This window comes from Corvus cornix, chromosome 8 (assembly GCF_000738735.6).
Source record: "Corvus cornix cornix isolate S_Up_H32 chromosome 8, ASM73873v5, whole genome shotgun sequence".
NCBI lineage: Eukaryota > Metazoa > Chordata > Aves > Passeriformes > Corvidae > Corvus > Corvus cornix.
Genome location: NC_046338.1, coordinates 25,180,376 through 25,198,284, shown reverse-complemented (window position 1 = coordinate 25,198,284; position 17,909 = coordinate 25,180,376). Strand labels below are relative to the sequence as shown.

Here is a 17,909-nt window from a genome sequence, read left to right as displayed (position 1 = left end):
TGGGGAACTGTGGAAGAGAGGACAGGGTGGCTGTTGTTTAAAGCTGAGTGTTCCTGGGCAGCAGCTCTCTGTCCTGCTCCAGCAGCAGGTGCCCAGCTGCCCTCTTCAGATGGGAAACATGACTGTGCTGGGGAAATATCACCAAGCTGAGGCTGTATTGGGTTTCCAGACTGGGTAGAGTAAGGAGCAATTATGTGCTTTTGCCTAAGATTCCTCAAACTCTCCCTAAACCCACTTGCTTCCTGGCCATCTGGAAAGGCAAGCCTCTCACTTGCAGAATGTCTTGGGAAAAGAGAGGAGGAGGGAACCTGCTGGGCTGGAAGCGTCTCATCCCTTTTATCTCCCAAATGCCTGTCTACAGTAGGGAAATAACCTGTGCTTAAAGGTGGCTCCCCGGGGCGCCCCACTTTGGCAGGCAGACTGGTAGGGAACACCTGGCTCTGAAGCCAGAGGGCGTCTCAAATGAAATGATACTTGAGTCTTGCCATGAAGGTCTTAATAATCCATGAGTTTTAATACGGCCATAAGACTATAAATTCAGGGATTTTGACCTCAAAGTCTTTGAGTATGTTTAAAAATAGCTCACCCATCCTCATTTTATCACTTCATATACTCTGACACAATTTTGGAACCTGCCTCCATCCCATCTAGCAGGGGAACACTATAATTAAGAATCAGTTTTGAAAGGCTGTTCTCTCTTAGCTTAAGGCAGAATAAGGCTTTATGTATTTTGCAGGAGATTATAAACAATTCATTGGCTAAAATTAGCAGTAAAAAGGGAGCCCCAGCTCTTTTCCTGCCCTGTGGTTTGTACCACAAAGACTTAGTGTTTTTAAATCATGACAGAGCTCTCTAAAAACCTTGAAAGCATATTATGTATGTGTCACTTTGGCTCAGTTAGGAATAGTCTCACCTCCAAGCCAGAAGGCCATGGGTTCAAATTCCATGCCCGCTCTTGGATTTAGCTGTCTCCCAGTAATTTCATTGCAGAAAACATTTAGAACCACAGGGAAAGAAGAGGGAAACTTCTGTGTCTGTGAACTTCTCCACTGTGAGACATTCAGTCCTTGGGATGATAGGTTAAACCACAGCTCTTCCCACCCAGCTTTGCTCAGCAGGCACAAACCCTGGAACAGGGGAGGGGGAGCCCTAATGGGGGTGGCAGTTTCTTCTCTTCTTGATACAAGCAGTTATAATCCTTAGGATGCTGTGTGAGCTACTGCTCCTCGTCATGCTGCCATGAGAACAGGGTTTCCTTGGCATTGGTGTGAAGAGCTGCAAAGTGAGAGACCTCAAATGAGTCTTGACTCTACCTTTTGCTGCTGATCAGTGACAGAAGGGGCAAAAAGAGTAAATCCTTGTGAACTGAAAATGCCCAAGGTCATTAAAAAAAGTTAAATTGCAGAAATAACCTACTGAAGTGCCAAGTTAGGGTTGTTTGTGGCAACAGCAAAGCCAGGTGATCTTAACTACAAAGGTAAGCTCTGTGTGCTCACAGTCCTAATCACTGATGTCCTTTACCTTCCCCACAAAGAGCAGGTCAGAGTGACTTAAGCTTTAAATGTTATAGTTTCATTGTGGTTTGTGCCAACAAGAATGTGGTCTTATATCACGGAGTGTTTATGTTTGTTGCTTACAGACATGTGTATTAACTTACCAAAATCTCACCGTCTCTTGAATAAAATTTATTTTTAGGAGGAAAAAAAAATCTTTCATTTTCTGCTCCTTTTATAGAATACATAGAAGGGGTTTGTCATAGTTATACAAAATGGAAGCCGTGTCATAAATGTTATGTACAGCATAGTTGCTCACAATTCATTTCTACCCTGAAAATAATTTTACCCAATAATTTTCAGTTTCTGTTCTTGTGGCATGAATCCAAAATGCTCCTCAGTGGATGATTTTCTTTTGTTTAGAAATATTTGTTACATTTCTGTAAAGTGCTTAATGTTTTCAAATTCCTCCTCTGATCTGTTTTGAGGCTTTTTTGCTACAGGAATGTTGCAGGTCACATTTTTGCTTGCAGCTTTAAAAGGGATCTTAAATGGAGAGTATGGATATGGTGATCATTGATGCTCTGCTGGGGTAAGAGTTCCTGCCAGAATTTGTAGCCCACTGTCACTCTGCCTGACAGAGGGCTTATGGAAAACCCATTAATGTGCACGAGAACTTTGAATCTTAGGGCCTGAATTATCAGATGAAATGTTTAGGTGAGCACTCCGGCCAAGCTATGTTTGGGACATGACTAACATCTGGGAAAGGCAGATTTTTCAACGTAAGATGCTGGTGGTTCTTGTGTGTCCACTTGCTAAGTTAGATTAAATACATTCCTCTTTCTTACTAATTTTTTTTTTCAGATAGGCAGTTACTGTGGGTACTACAGAGACTATGAGAATTGGGCCAAGAGGTGGAGGGATAATCCATCTTGTCCTGGCAGGAATGTTGGCTCATTTAGTCACATCTGGGATGTGGATGGGGTGGTCCCTGCAAGGCTTGAGTTGGTAATGGGCTGTCAAAATTCAGGGTAAAAGGTGGGCTAGGGGGTTGTCCACAAGACAGATTTCTGTACTAGGATGTGGTCCATGCTGGGAAAAAAAGATTGAGAACCCTTCTCATGGAGTCTGGCTGAGCAGTCCTGTCTGAATGTGAGGCAAAGGGGAACGGAAATGGTGCCGCTCTGGAGCACAGTGATCCAACTGTGTGAAATCAGTGTGGGTGCTATTAAAATGCCATCTTCCTCTCCCTTCCCCTTTCCTTCCTCCATTCCTCCCCCTCTGCTGTCAGCCTGGCTGTGGAAAAGTCAAATAACATATGACTGTGTTCCTTGGCATCACAACTGCAATTTCCCTTTAGGGGCTTCAAACTTGAGAATGGGAGGTTTTAAATCTTGCTGATTCGTGCTATTCCAGCAAGCATATGTGTGAGGAAAAAGAACAATGCCAGTTCGAAAGAGAAATCACAAGTGAGAAATCATTGCTGCTAAATCAGGTGTTGCAGAGGCCAGTGGAAAATTCAGACACTAAGAAAAGTAGAAAATTACTTTGTTTAGAGCTGGGAAGGTTAATGAGAATGAATCAGAAAGTGCTCTCTGTGTATTCAGCCCCTAAGGATTTGAGCAAAGTTAGAGGGATTTATTTACTGATTATCCAGACTATACAACTGGCAGTAAGATTAAGTGAGGAATTTTGGAACATGCTGACATTTCTTATTTGCATCATTTACTATGGAGATCATTTGTCGGTCCTGCACTGAGTTTGTGGTGAACCAGGGCTTAGTCTGGCCCAGCAGAGACGGATCTGGTACTTCTCATGGCTCGAGGGATGTGGGGGTGAAAACAGTTTAACGTCCTCTTTTGTGTCTCAGAGAGGAAATATCAAGTTTGTCTAGGTGCTTATCAGGGGAGAATTTCAGAATACTTTCCTAGAAGCCATTAATTATGGAAAAGAGTGGAGTTATAGGGGACACATTGCATTAGATCAAGTAAAACTAAAAGACAAGGTTGTAATTTATAGAGCCCGGCACTGGATGCTGTACAGAGCTCCCCCACTGCAAGGCCCCTCCGAGCCCATCCCTCCCGGCCTGCACATGGATCTGCGCCGGATCCGCGCTGCCCTCCTCCTTCTCCCCCGCCACTAGTCACACTTATTTCAGCCAGGCTGGTGGGTACTGAGAAGTTACCAACTCAGCTGGAAGAAATGAGGGGGGACCATGGAACAGGAGTTCAATACAGGATTCAGTTCAAATGGAATTATGTTTTTAATTCATTATTCTGGGCGCCTACCTCTGAAATGATCACATTTGGTGAAAAAAGTGCAACTGTTACACACACAGACACATTAAGTCATAAACTATACTTTAAACATGTAATCTCAGGCAAAGTATTTCACTCAGTCCCTGTCCACGCACTGAGCACTTACTTGCCCCATTTTAATCTCAAAAATAAGAAAATTCCTTCTTCCTAAAGGAATCCCTCAGCTGAGTCTTGTGCATTTTTGCTGGAATAAGGAAAATTTTGTTAGTGACCCTCTCTTGCACGGTTACTGCTAAGTAAGGGAGGTAAATAACTGAGATGAGAGGCAAGGTGTGATTTCAGTCTTCATGATGGCTGTTAATACTTCCCTGATCAGCCTTATGGATGACTAATTTTCTTGCTTTCTGTGTTCATCATCTTTGGTAGAAACTTTGGGACTTGTATTTGTTTTCGTTCTTAGGGGACTGCATACCACAGCCAGTAGCTTTAATCCTTTAATCCTCACATGTCCAGCTGAGCCTCCACCCATTGATTACCTCCTTTCACAGCAAATGATCCTATTCCACTCACACTTAATGTCCACTGCTGGATCAGGCTGCTGTCTCTGGGAATGTGTTTCATGCATTTGGTAACAAAACCACAATAAATTTCAGCCTGAACATCATCTGGGCTGATCGTTACACTTCGATCATCATCATCGTGACTTGAATTCCAGGGTAACTCACCACTCTTGTGACTTCCCAATATCCTCTGACATCCTTCTGCACTGAAATAATAGCAAATACCATGCCAATAGTATCTCATATCCTGGATTTTTTTTCTAATGTGCTCTTATAAATATGGGGCACTTCATATGTTGTTATGACAAGGAAATTGTTTGACTGAAAAGTTTGCAAATTCCAAAGTAGTATTTGTTTTATAAACAAAGGTGCTGTTTTCCTTATGCCAGCCTCTTTCTGCTTTTGCTTGTCCAGCAGTCTGTTCTGAAAGGCATGAAGCAGCTGTTGGCCCCAAGTCAAAACTTGCAGTGCAGGGAGGGTTATGTAAAAGTCCTTTGTGTGAGAGACATACATGGCAGCAAATGGTGAAATCGGAGTGCAGATGCTTGGAGGGGAGACAGCTATTCACAGCAAGGTTTTATTTTTTACTTGATTTTTACATAGAACAAAAAGTAGAAGATACTGTAATTCGTATCTTTTCAGAAATCCCTCTTCCTGGTGCACTGTTGTGGGTAATTTCACACCACTTTGCACCCACTATCACCCGCTGGATGGAAGGGCTGTGAGAGGTTGCCTATTTCTTTCCCTCAAGGAAAGATCTCTGTACCTAGGTCATTTCTGAGGGATGCTGCTCTAATCTTTAGAAGAGATTTGCAGCTCTCCTAGTCTATCTATTTCTGTGCTTTGCTGTTCTTACCATATAACACTTTCCAGATATTTATTTGACATCTTTTGCTGTCTGCAAAGACACTCATCTCTACCCTTCTGCAAGGGATTTCTTTTGAACTCATCAGTCCCAATTATCTTACCTTTTCCCTTCAGGTAGTATTTTACAGAGCCCTGAATCATCTTCAGTGGCTTCCTCTGAACACTCTCAAAATGTGCCTTAAATTTCTGCTGGTGTGATAACTAGCACTGGATGCAGAATTCTTGTACTGATTTCATAATAGCAAGACATTGTTGACTGATATTCTGTTTATATTGCATTGTGGACACAGTTCCTTTTCTGCTGAACTGCTCCTTAAGTGGCTATTCTCACACTATATGTTTGTAAATGATTTATTCCTGCCTAAGGAACCCCATGGTGGGATTCTTGGGGTGTCCTGTGCAAGGCCAGGAATTGGACTTGATGATCCTTGTGGGTCCCTTCCAACTCAGCAGAATCTGTGAAGTCAAAAATTTTCTTTCCATAATGAATTCATCCAGATTTTGAAACTGTTTCTCTAGGTCATTGTGAACTCTGGTCCTGTCATCTAACTTGTTCACATTCCCTTCCAGTTTCTTCTCATCTGTAAGTGTAATAAATCCAGGCTATAACCCACCATCCTGAGCATTAAGACTTCAATAAGCACATTATAAAACACAGCCCATATGAAGGTCCCATTGATACAGTTTTCCAGTTTGACAGTGAGCCACTGACAGCTTTTCTATGGAAATGAGCATCCAACCAGTAACTGCAGGGAGAGCACACTTCCATTAATTAAAATCTCACTTGAGATTGTGTCAGAAAGCTTTACTGAAGTCTGAAATATGTGGTACCTGTGTTAATACCTCACCCATAAGATCTGAATCCCGGCTCTAAAAGGAGATTGGATTGATTTGCCATGATTAGTTATCAACCTGTTAAGAGCTGTGAGACAAAAGTAACTCCAGATTTCTTGGAGTTCTGGTAATACATTCCTCTCAGTCTCATAGTTCCAAATCAGCTTCTTTATGGAATAAGGCAGGGAGAGAGCCTGACATAGATGCTGAATGTTTGGGATTGTTAAAGCCATGTAGGGACCTGGGGAGCAGTATGGGGCATCAGTAGGAGGATTTAGCTAATGGTCTGTAGTGTGCAGTGTCTGTAACCATAGAGAAGAATCTGAGTAAATGATTGTTTAAGCTAATCCAGAGAGTTAAATACTTGTGAATCAAATTGCACTAGGGTGTATCATTCTTCTAGGGGTTATGAAGTGAGAGGGTGTGTGTGAGGGAAAGCCAGATCATAACCTCTGCTTAGAGCAGTTCAAGGCTGCTAATGAAGGCATGGTAGCTGAAAGGGGCAGCCTGTGTGTGGCTCAGTAAAGGGAACAGCAGTACAAAGTCAGGACATGCTGAAAGCATGGAAGAGAGTGGCAAAGTCACCCTCTGTGAGGGAAAAGGACAGCTTCCAAGCTACCCGGGAAGTGTTCTTTTTCTGCTGCTTGCTTTGTTGTAAATACACAAAAGTAATGTATTGTCATTTACTTGTGGTTCCTTCCAGTAAGAAAACCTCACTGTGTGAAGCCATCATGTGGTTTCAGCAGTCCTCTGGCAAAAGGCACGCTATGTACAGCTGAGAGGATCTTAGCTAAGTTATATATCCAGCATCAAACTGCAATGAAGAGAGAATCAATTGTAAAGATTTAGGAAAAAGCAGGAGGGGTTAGGACAACTGCAGCGTGCTGAGTGTTGGTGCATTAAAGAAAAAACTTACTTGGACAGGGATACATAAAATAGATTTTATATGTATTTTCACCAGCTGTGAATTAAAACATAAATACACTCTGGATGGAATAATTCATTCTCAGGTGGTCGTTGTTGTTATGAACTTGCAAATGTAAATGAAAGAGCTGAAAGCAGCTTTTAAATGAGTAATTTCTTAGTGCAGCTATGGACATATTTCTTACTGTACAGAGCATTGTTTTGCTGCTGCTCTGATTTTTACCCCTGAGTCAGTCACCTTCCAGTCTGCTTCCTCTTGGTCATTCTTAATAGAATACCTTTTTGATTACAGAAAATTGGTTGATAACTTCTCTAATGAAAATGCTAGACAAATGCTCCTTCTTGGAACTGACATCAGGAATGTTATACAAGACATTCTTAAATATGCTGGCAGCTGCCCTGAATGTAATGAAATCATGGAAATTAGAAGTACTGCTCTCTCTGTGTGGCCAGCTCAGGACTGTTTTCAGTGTGTTACCCAGTTTTCCTCTCGAAAGGAATCACTTTTCATTAAGTTTCCTTGGGACATTCTTGAACTTGCTTATAATTTCTATAATCAGGAAAAATTACCCTGATATTCTAAGGTTATTCTTACTCCTTTGTTTTGGATTGCACACAGTTCCTCATGCCTACATCCCCTGTAACACACTAAATCATTCCTCTTGCAGCAGAGAGTTTACAATCTTCAGAAGATTGATAACTTTCCTGGTAAAAATGCACGTGTCAGATGAAATCCTATTCCCACTGCAGCCAGCAGTAAAATTCCCACAAACTTAAGAGGTTTGGATTTCACATGCAGTTTTTAGTCTGCTCTTGTATGACACATTAGTTAATCCTTAACACATTCTTAGTATAGAAGGTGTCTAAATGCAGGGAAGTTGCAGAGTAGCAGTGATGTACCTTGGGTTTCAGTAGCACCTTTCCATGCGGGAATCACAGAGCAGCTTCTGAAGGACAAATGAGACCCACAGCAGAGTGCAAGGGATCGATATTTTTCATTTTCTAAAGTGCAGAGAGCAGAAAGGAAGAATCTCTGTGGGTATATGGAAGGGTATATGGAAGCAGCATCCTGGCTCCCATGTTGCCTTCTCTTCATCTGTGTTTTTTTCACCTGTTGCTTCTTTGTAGCCTTGGTGTATTTTCATCACATACTCTGATTTAGAGTTTTCACAGATGAATTAGTTTTCTTTACCTTTCTTTTCTTTTTCTGTTTTTTAGCACTCTAGCTTCTTCCTTAGTTTCTTTGCTGGAGGTTTATAGAACTCCCTAAAGTAATTGCAGTTGTGTTCGTTTGAAGTAGTAATATTCCATTCCTGTCAACAATTAATAGCAGTATTAAGCAAGAGTCAACTGACTAGAAACTTAGTCCAGATTCATATGCTGTCACTTAACACTTGGTGTTGGAACTAGTGAGTTCTGGCTCAGGGATAAGGAGCACTGAAAGGACTGGAGCTGCCTTGGCTGTTGGGAAAGGGGGCATGGAAACCTGTCTCCACCTTCTTCATTCTCCTTTCCTGCTCAGCTTGGCCATTCTGTTCAGCAGTGGTCAGAGAGCTGTGAGGGTTGGCTCACATGTTCTGCTTTGGATTTACTCCATTGCAGCAGACTTTCCTTGCAGAAGCCTTTCTGTAAGAAAGAGTGGCAGGGGCTTGGGCTGAGGGGTGACTTGTGCTGAAGGTGGAGTCACTGTGAGGCTCAGAGAGAAAAGAGCTGTTGTGAAAGAATGGCCTGGAAGTGGAATAGGGCACCTCTATCACTTGGGATGCCCAGCTTTACGAGGCAACCTCATTTCTGGCTGCTGCTGTTGGCATAGAGCAGAGGCAGCTTAGCAAAGAAAGCTTTCTAATGCTTGTAGGTGTCCTGTAGGGCGCAGAAGTCTGCTGGAAGCAGATTTCCATCTGCATGATGCAATGCAAACAAGATGGTTTCTGGCATGAAAAGCCTTCAGTTGAGACATCAAATCATTAGGAATACTATGGCCAGAAGCTTTCATAATAAATTACTGTAAAGTCATGAAAGATTGATCTTTTTTGATTTCAGAGAAAATAAATCAACAGTATGAAATCAGCTCTGCTACAGTTTCAAACAAGAGACTATTACCCTTTGCCTTAAAGATCAGAGACAAATTACTATTTTTACTTTATGTTCTCTTGATGAGGATAATGATAAACATCTGTCACTTTGCTGCTTAGCCAGTTACAAATCTTATTGCAATCTGTAATTTAAACAGTGAAAAAAAAATAAAAGGAAAAAAATACATGGACAAACTGCACTTTATATAGACAGCAAAGAAGAAAAGAAAGAGAATAGATGTCAAATACAGGGGAACTGGGAAGGGGGCATTTTTGGTCTGCGGTTACATGGCTAAAATCTGCAGATATATGATAGATGTATGATTTTCTACTTCTTTGGTATTTCACACGGAAAATTACCATTAGTTTTTCTTTAGACATGGAGGCTAAGGAAAATACTTTATCTTCGCACTGTGACTTTTTGGTATATGCAGTTTATTAACAAAAAGATTAAGGTTTATAAGGTAGTGTCTACCAGTGCTACAGCACTGAAAACCCTGTTTTCATCAAGAGCTTTTTCAGTGTCCTCCACAGTCACAAGATTTTTAGGAAGCACTACTAATTATTTTTAAAGATTAGCTGCTTTCCCAGTAATTCAACTGTACTTTGGAAAGTTTTTACAAACACTTAGCTTTGTTTCTAAATAGTACATTGGGTCTTATTTCTTAACAAAACTATAACTTAACACATCACAAACACTCCGTTTCATTTACACTGGACTGACCAAGCTGTAGTTTAAAAGGTTACAAGTGGTCTACCTGCCAATGCTGTGTGAGCAGAAGCAGACCCTGCACTAGGACATGAAACTAGGATTCCCTTCTTAGCCCAGTAAGAAGGAGTTTCATGCAGGGAGAAGCCTCTTTGGTGACATATTTGCGTATTTAGCACTAATGGCCTTTCACTGGTGGCTTTGATACTGATCTCAACTGCTCCAGAAATCTTTAAAGCACCAGGGATGTGCCAATTTTAGCTAAAAGCTCTATTGTAAATGGAGCTGTGCTGGCAGGGCTCTGGCTGACACATAACTCGTTCTCCTTATTGGCTTATTCAGGTTTTGCAAGTGCTTTCTGTTTCTTCGTGTTCCTCGTGTTCAAGGCCAGGTTGGATGGGGCATTGAGCAACCTGGTCTGGTGGGAGGTGTCCCTGCCTGGAAGGGAGGTTGGAACAAGATGAGCTGTAAGGCCCCTTCCAACCCCAAACCACTCAGTGATTCTATGATTTTATGCTTCTAGGTACCCACAGAACAGATTTAGATTTTATAGTTCATGCTAATAATGCTCTAGTGGTTGTTTTCAGGGAGAAGTATTATATGTCAGAGTTTGGGGAACGTTGTTCTTTGTACTTTCTGGGTAGAAATTCCATTCTTTTGGCATCTTTGAGCCTCAGACAGTAGTTTGATTTTCACTAAAAGGTTACTATTTTTTTTTTTAGGTTTTCCTTATATTTATACAGGCCAGACTGAAGCAAAGTATAGGGCTTTTAGCTTCTATTTAAAGTTCCTGGTATTTAATTAGGTCAGCTATTTACATACAAAGAAGTTTTCTTCTGTCCTATGAAAAAGAGACCTCTAATATATAACCCAGCCTTGAGCACTGGAAGCAATGATGCTTTTGCTGTTATCTTTCATAAACCCATTATTTATATAGGTGCTGTTCACATCTAACAAGTATGAGACTGAACTGCAAAATTTGTCACAAATGAGTCAGCCTTAAGTAACAAGGGTGGGTTTTACCCACAGAAGGGTAAAATTCAAAATCCAGACTTGTGGTGCTGCTTTCTTGCATGGATCAAGCTGGTGAATATGAATGGTAAAAGATTTGATAATAAATATTGCAATAAGTGAAGTAAGATAATTTCTTGGTGTGACATTTACCACCGTGTGTCTTTGTCTGAAAACTTTCTTTAATATAAAATTACAAATTTGTTTGGAAATACATAATGTACTTTGTGCAAAAGGTCTCATATAGCATTAAACTTTAAAGGTCCAAATTTAATGATACTGAACACTAATGTTAAACAGGCCAAGACTTCATATTTTAACCTGTGAGTAGTCTTTTTATGAGTTACATTGCTGGATTACTACAGTTTAGGTCCAGGTTTTTTTCCCCCAATATATTTCCAGTTTACTGCAATCTGAAAGGCTTAACTTTTTTTTTTCTTCTGTGTAGACTGAAACTGAAGAGAATGGCCAAGCAGATAATTTTTCAATGGACCCCCAGCTGGAGAGACAGGTGGAGACAATTCGAAATCTTGTGGACTCCTACATGTCTATTATTAACAAATGTATCCGAGATTTGATACCGAAAACAATCATGCATCTTATGATCAATAACGTAAGTAGCAGCCAGGGTTCTAAATTAGTTCAACATGTCTGTCAAATCTCTTGCTCTCAAACACACCTCTTGAATACAGCACCAACAGCAGGTACTAAAGAGAAGAATAAATGTCACACTCTTAGACAAAATATTCCAAAATTCCATAGTACTTAGAAGTTCTGCAGCCCTCTCAAAGGCTGGTGCACTGCCTTGAGTGCTTACCTCAAAATCCTAAAGACTGAATTAATTTGCATTTTAATCAGAACATAAGTTATTATTTAAAGGTAAATCAAGGTGGGGATGGTTTTGTTTTGGTTTTTATTTGATGTCTTGCTTTTGATATAATAGGAAAAGGAATTGGGAGCTCTGTTACAGCGGGGATTACTGCAACAAGTATATTTCAAACCAGGAGTCCCGTGGAAACCGAAGTATATATGGACAGATTCGTGGTAGATGTTTCAGAGGTGTTTATTTCTCCAGCCGCACGGCCGGGGCTCAGCTCAGGAACTCTGCAGTCACGGGGCCCGAGGGTCCTTGGCCACCCCGGGGAACACAAACCAACCAATGGGAAACAAAGGTGACCAGGGGCAGGGAAACCCCGTGCCTCCCCCTCAGGGCCCCTCTCCCAGGGCTCCATGGCAGGGGGGGAGACCCCAACAGAGCTCCACCTGGGCAGCCTGTGAGAGCAACAGAGCAGAGTGGTGCTTCCTTGATTTTCAATGTGCAGGCCTTTGTCATGGATTCATAAAGCAGTTCTTATTTTGTCTGGGTTTTTTTATATTTGCAGGTTACCATTTTCAAGGAATAAATCTAGGAGCCTTGGACACTGTTGTTTAGATAAGCAGATTGGTTGGTTGATTTACTGTGTGTGTCTTTCTTAGATCTGAAGATTATTTGGCTAAAAAAATGACTTTGAGATACTGTTGTTTTTCCACTGCAGTGGGATCTCAGCCTTCACATCCTGGCAGAGTTCTGAATGGACCTTGTTAAAAACTAAGCTTAATATTAGAGCCACTGGTGCCATATAAATTACTAATGGAGAGCACAGCTCCTGCTAGTTCTGAACAGCACCGTTTCTGAGAGGTCATCAAACCAATCAGTCTTTACAAGTGCATTATGCTGTGAGGCAGATGTGATTAGAAGGTAGCATTTACTTTTGACTCAGAGCCACCTCAAGCCTTCATCTGATGGATTTCATTAGCCCTATGGAATTTGTGTTGCACTTAAGAGTTAGGTGGTTGGACAGGAAATTTCAGTGGGATTTCCTGGTACATTTAATATGAGCAGAATTTTTGCATGAGGGCAAGAGATTTTTCATTAATGTCTTTGGGTTTAGGGGAGGTAGGATCTAAGTAACGCTCTAGTTATGGGTGAGTTTTTCCAAAAAAACATGGGAACAATGGAACTGCCCTTTTTTCTAGATATCAGCCATGCTCTAGACTTCCTAAGTTGAGTGTGTGTTCTCACTGCTCTTTCCAGATCACTGCTAGCAACTTGCTGCTTTGACTTAGCCTATCTCCAGTGCCCTTAGAAAGGCTGGGGTTTAGCTTTCATTTCATAAACAGCAGAGCTCAGTGAGCAGTTGCTTGAAAGCTTACATTAAATTTTCTGCCACTCACCTCTTCATATGGAATCGTTTAGGGGTCTCTGAAGTGTGTGCGTCCCTCAGAAGTAGATTACTGTAAGATTTTGTACTTTCAATCTCATCAGCTGCTAGTGACATTGATAAAGCCTGCCATGCTGGCTGGCCGTGGTACACAGAAACCACACACTTCAAATATCAGCTACCTTTCAGTTGACGTCATACTCCCAAGCTGCATTTGGGCTTCCTAGTGAGCTAAGGTCTACACCTCCATCCTAGAATTTAAATTTGTGGCAAAGAATCAAAACATTTTAAAGAACTGTGAAGAGTGACACTACAAGCATTAATGAATTTGTTTCTGTACAGCATAGGCAGCAAATTACCACATTGAAAACAATAGCTAAAACAGCAATTTTAAAAAACCAGGGCTATTAAAAAGAGAAAGAAATGGTCAAATTAAGAGTGCTGAGTCCTGCCAAAAGGCTGTGCAAAGATCTGGAAAGGAGTGGAGCTGTGATGGAAGGTGGGTCCTGTTTAGTGTGTGTGTTCCTTGGGAGTGTTCAGAAGTCCAACCCATCCACCAGGAGTTAAGTGAAAACACTCTCCTTCCCCCTTAATGAGCATATTCTGTATTTTCTGCTGCCCCATCATGTTGCCTCCAAAACTCTGGAAACAAATCGATCCCAAGGAATTTGTTTCCATGACAATTGCAACCTCCCAAGTTTTCCTAGAACTTCCTTTCCACTTTGTGGGCCTGTTAACAAGTACTTACAATTCAACGAAAGTATCAGATTCAAATTCAGTGTACAGAAAATAATTAGATGCTGTCCCTGAGCATATTTTGGGGCCTAAGCCTAGATTATTGTATTCCAAGTGCATCCCTTGTTCTTCCCCTAGGGTGGATGTTGATTACCTTAAAAGAAAATACACTTACCACACAGAACTGCATTGAGTTACCATTACCAATTCAAAATGGCCAAACAAAACACACATATACAAATTTGTATTTCATGGTGCCTTGGTATCCTGGATTATACAAGAGGGGTGGTCTTAAGAGTAGTCAGTGTATGCTCCATAAACAGTGCTGATAGTGATCTCAGCCAAGTGGAAAAACTCCAAAGGACTCATTACTGCCCAAATGAAGGTAAAGGAATGGGTTGTCACTGCATTTGAGGCAGTGACATGTGTTGTCGTCCTGCTGATGAGGTTCCAAGCCCACCTTACCCCATTTCAGAGTGACGGGGCAAGTTTGGGGCACTGGCCTTTTGGATGCTTGCTACAGTTCAGCTTTGACTGCAGGCCTGATGTCTGTGAAGGAAAATGTTTTAATTGTTTGTGTGAGTCTGCTTTCCCAAAAGGAACAATCGTGTGAGTAAGCATCATTTTCCCTTCCATTTCCAAGCTGGAGAAAGTGGCTCTTGTGGAAGATCTTCCTCTGTTTAGTACTGCACAGGAGGGCAGGAGGCTGATCCAAGAACCATCCTTAAAACAGCAATCTTCCCTTTCCAGACTAGTTCAGGGATTTATTCAAATCCCCTGCCAGTGACAGACCTCTCATGATAATTGTCACAGGCTGATTTTTTTCAAACAGATATTTGTGGTTTAACAATGCTTTTACAATCAGCTCTGGCCTTAATCTAATTTTAGAACTTCTTTTTTTTGAAGTGATGCCATTAAAATGCTCATTTCATTGAGCAGAATGTGATGCTGTTTAACTATGATATCTGTTTTTAATGTGGAGTTTTTTGGCAATCATAGGGAAAGTAGTGTACTCTGGCTCTTGATCAGTACCATCTACTGGAAAACAGCATGAAGCTCATGGAAAATTTTTGCAGGCTTTGCTAAGAATTTGTGTATCTCCTGTCATACGTGAATGGGAAATGACAGCCAAGCCCAGGCAATATGGTTTTGTTTCCCTGTGAGGTCTGTCCTGGCTGTCTTCTCGTTGCTGGTGACCAGAAAGGATCCCATGTATGTCCTGTCTGACTGCTCTCACTGACCTTGTCTGAACACAAACATTGCCTTAGTCTCACTGTCAGGGTTTAAATCACAAAACCAGCAGCAACCCATGTGCAAATGGAGCTCAGGTTTATGTAATCAGAATCCTGGGAATGTATTATGGTCAGTATCTCCAGCTCAAAAAAGCTTTTTGGAGCAAAGCGCCAGATGAGAAATAGATCAGAACAGCAACGAAAGTCTCAAATGCAAGGATTTAGTAGGTCAGCAGTTGGTCTATTTACCACAGTCTTATTTAATCAGAGTACCTCTCGCTTTTTATGTCTGTTAATGTGGCCCAGGTTTCCATAACCAGGGCAGGCATAGCAGGAAATCAATATAGTAAATTAGATTACTTGGAGACTTCTCCCTTCAGTTTGAATGTGTGTGGATGGGTTATTCAGAATCTGACAGACTTGCTGGAAATGAAAGACACTGTCTACAGTAGGGTAAATTGTTGCTAAGAAAATAATTGACAGGTATGTCATAAAGCCTGAAAATTCCCACTCCATGAGGAATTTATATCTGATGGTACTGCCATTTACTTCCCATTCAGCCATTTAGAAATGGCCCAAAATGCCAGCTGGCTCCTGGGAGCTGTTGGGAAGCCTGTTTGAAATGAACTGTAAGCAGAGGTGTCACCTCAGAGATGTAGAATTGCATGACCACTAGAACCGGTGTAAGGTAGTAAGAAAAACTGATTAAGTCTCCTGCTTCCATAGATCTCCCCCTGAATTTGTTCAGTGTTGTATTTTCTGTAGAGATTTTTGTTTATTTCTTTGGTAGTTTGGATTTTTTTTTTTTTTTTTTTTTTTGCTTTTGTCTGATTAAATAGGTAAAAGAATTTATCAACGCAGAGCTCCTGGCTCACTTGTATTCTTCTGAGGACCAAAACACTCTGATGGAGGAGTCGGCTGAGCAGGCGCAGCGGCGGGACGAGACCCTCCGCATGTACCAGGCCCTGAAGGAGGCCCTGGCCATCATTGGGGACATCAGCACAAGCACTGTCTCAACCCCTGCTCCCCCTCCTGTAGATGACTCGTGGCTTCAGCAGGCACGCAGGTGAGGAGCCTCAAATCTGGATTACCATGAAATTCAGGACAGGCAGATGTAGTCAGCATCAGGAGCTCCCTCCCTGCCTGTCTTTTTGGGAAGATGCTCCTCCAGGTCTTTAATGACATCTGTGAGGAAAATCAAAACATTTTCCCATATATACGTATTTTGTGGATATGTTTATGTGAGCACCAGACAGGATATTTGCCTTGCAAAAACCATCCAGTGGACTTACAGCTTGTCTGATGCTTCAAATAGTAGCTGCCTCTGTCACCTCAGTTGTGTTTCCACTTGGCCTCCTTTTGCAAGCTGGTATAATAATTCAGCATTGCAGGCTTCATGTCCTAGAAATGTCACTTAACAAAACATTATTAGGACTTTAATAAAATACATTATATTTACCTCTTTGCTTGTATGTTGTCAGTGGCAAACATGTGAGACTTAATTGTATAATCCTCTGAAATTGACAGCAAAGGAAAATGCCAAGAAAAAACATGTCCTAAGTTTTAACTTTTGTTTGAAGTAAAATAAAATACATCAAACAAAACCCAAAACCCAAAGCCCCACCTTACTGAACTTCTAAAATCTCTGATATTTCACTAGATCACCTCCTCCAAGTCCTTCAACTCCGAGGAGACCTACATTAAACAATCCCCCAACCAGACCTTTATCGGGCCGAGGACCCGCTCCTGCAATCCCATCTCCAGGCCCTCAGTCAGGGGCTCCCCCAGTCCCTTTCCGCCCAGGAGCACTGCCTCCGTTTCCCAGTGGTGAAGCCCATGGAGGACCTCCCCAGGTTCCCTCTCGGCCAAGCCGGGCTCCTCCCAGTGTCCCAAGGTAAGAAGTTTGGTATTCCTGGTGGTGGCATGGTTCTCTCCCTCTGGCATAACAGACAGACTCTGCACTGTGGAGGGAAGTCAAGCGCTGTTGTTAAGAAAGTCTTGTCGCAAAGCAAAACTGGACATTCCCTGCAGAGCCAAAGGTGTTTTATGGAACCAATTTTAGCACATACCCTGTTTAGAAAGATAGGAAGATTTTTTAATTTTAAAACGTTCTAGTCAGTCAGTTGGAAGACACTGATTTGCTTACATTATGAACCCCAGTTCTGGTTGTGTTGTACCCACACAGGGGCTCAGAGAGAGAGAGGTCACCTACCCCCACCAGAAGAGGGGCAGGGGTAGAGCTCCTCACTTCTGCCATTCTGAATCCTCACCAGAGGAAGTAAGGGCTCTTCTGGGAGAGAATGAGAGCAATTCTTGTAGAACCAGTGGAACAAACTGGTAGGAGTCTGATTCTTGTCCTGCTAAGCCAGTAATGTACAGCCATTTAAAAACAGTCCATAGCTGTCTAACAGAGTAGATCATACGGTATGAGGCAATTAGTTAAGGAACAAGATTATCTTCAGCGCATTGTTTCCTTTCCTTTCCAGGGCTTTGCATTTATCAGGACCTTTTAAAGTAGCTTTGCATATTGTATAATTTTCTATGCATTAACTGCTTTTTTATATAAGTTATATGAATAAAATGTCCTTAATGTTTATTTTCACAATGATGTAATACACATAATCACATAATATATATATATATATATATATATTAAAGCCTCTGATTTGGAGGGATTCATAAACTTTCTAAATTATGAGAGGCGTGGGCAGATAAGGCAATGTTGGAACAAAGGGGTTTCTCCATTTTTGATAAATTAACTGTTACATTGAAAGTACTCACAGTTTGGGGGAAAAAAAGAGCCAGTTAAATAGGAACAAAAATAAAATGTGCACATTTTCAATTTTAAAAATGGTAATTGAGAAGAGAAGCTTTGGAGGAGAACTTTCTTTTAAATGTGTGAGATCTGTCGTAGTTGTCAGTAACTTAAATTTGAGGCTCAGTGTTTCTAATATAATTACCCTTCATAATAGAAAGCATAAATAAATGAGGTCTATCAAAGAAATGAAGTATT

The 17,909-nt window shown here is 41.4% G+C and overlaps 1 protein-coding gene across 14 annotated transcripts in view; it reads left to right on the top strand.

The window, feature by feature from the left end:
* The window catches only part of DNM3 (dynamin 3), a 173,445-nt gene that overhangs the window by 137,154 nt on the left and 18,382 nt on the right, over positions 1 to 17,909 (top strand). For all 14 annotated transcript variants that reach the window (XM_039556361.1, XM_039556359.1, XM_039556356.1 and 11 more), the window contains 3 exons: positions 11,177 to 11,341; positions 15,736 to 15,962; positions 16,557 to 16,790. In XM_039556361.1, coding sequence (XP_039412295.1) covers positions 11,177 to 11,341; positions 15,736 to 15,962; positions 16,557 to 16,790 — 626 coding nt within the window. The remainder of the gene's footprint in view (positions 1 to 11,176; positions 11,342 to 15,735; positions 15,963 to 16,556; positions 16,791 to 17,909) is intronic.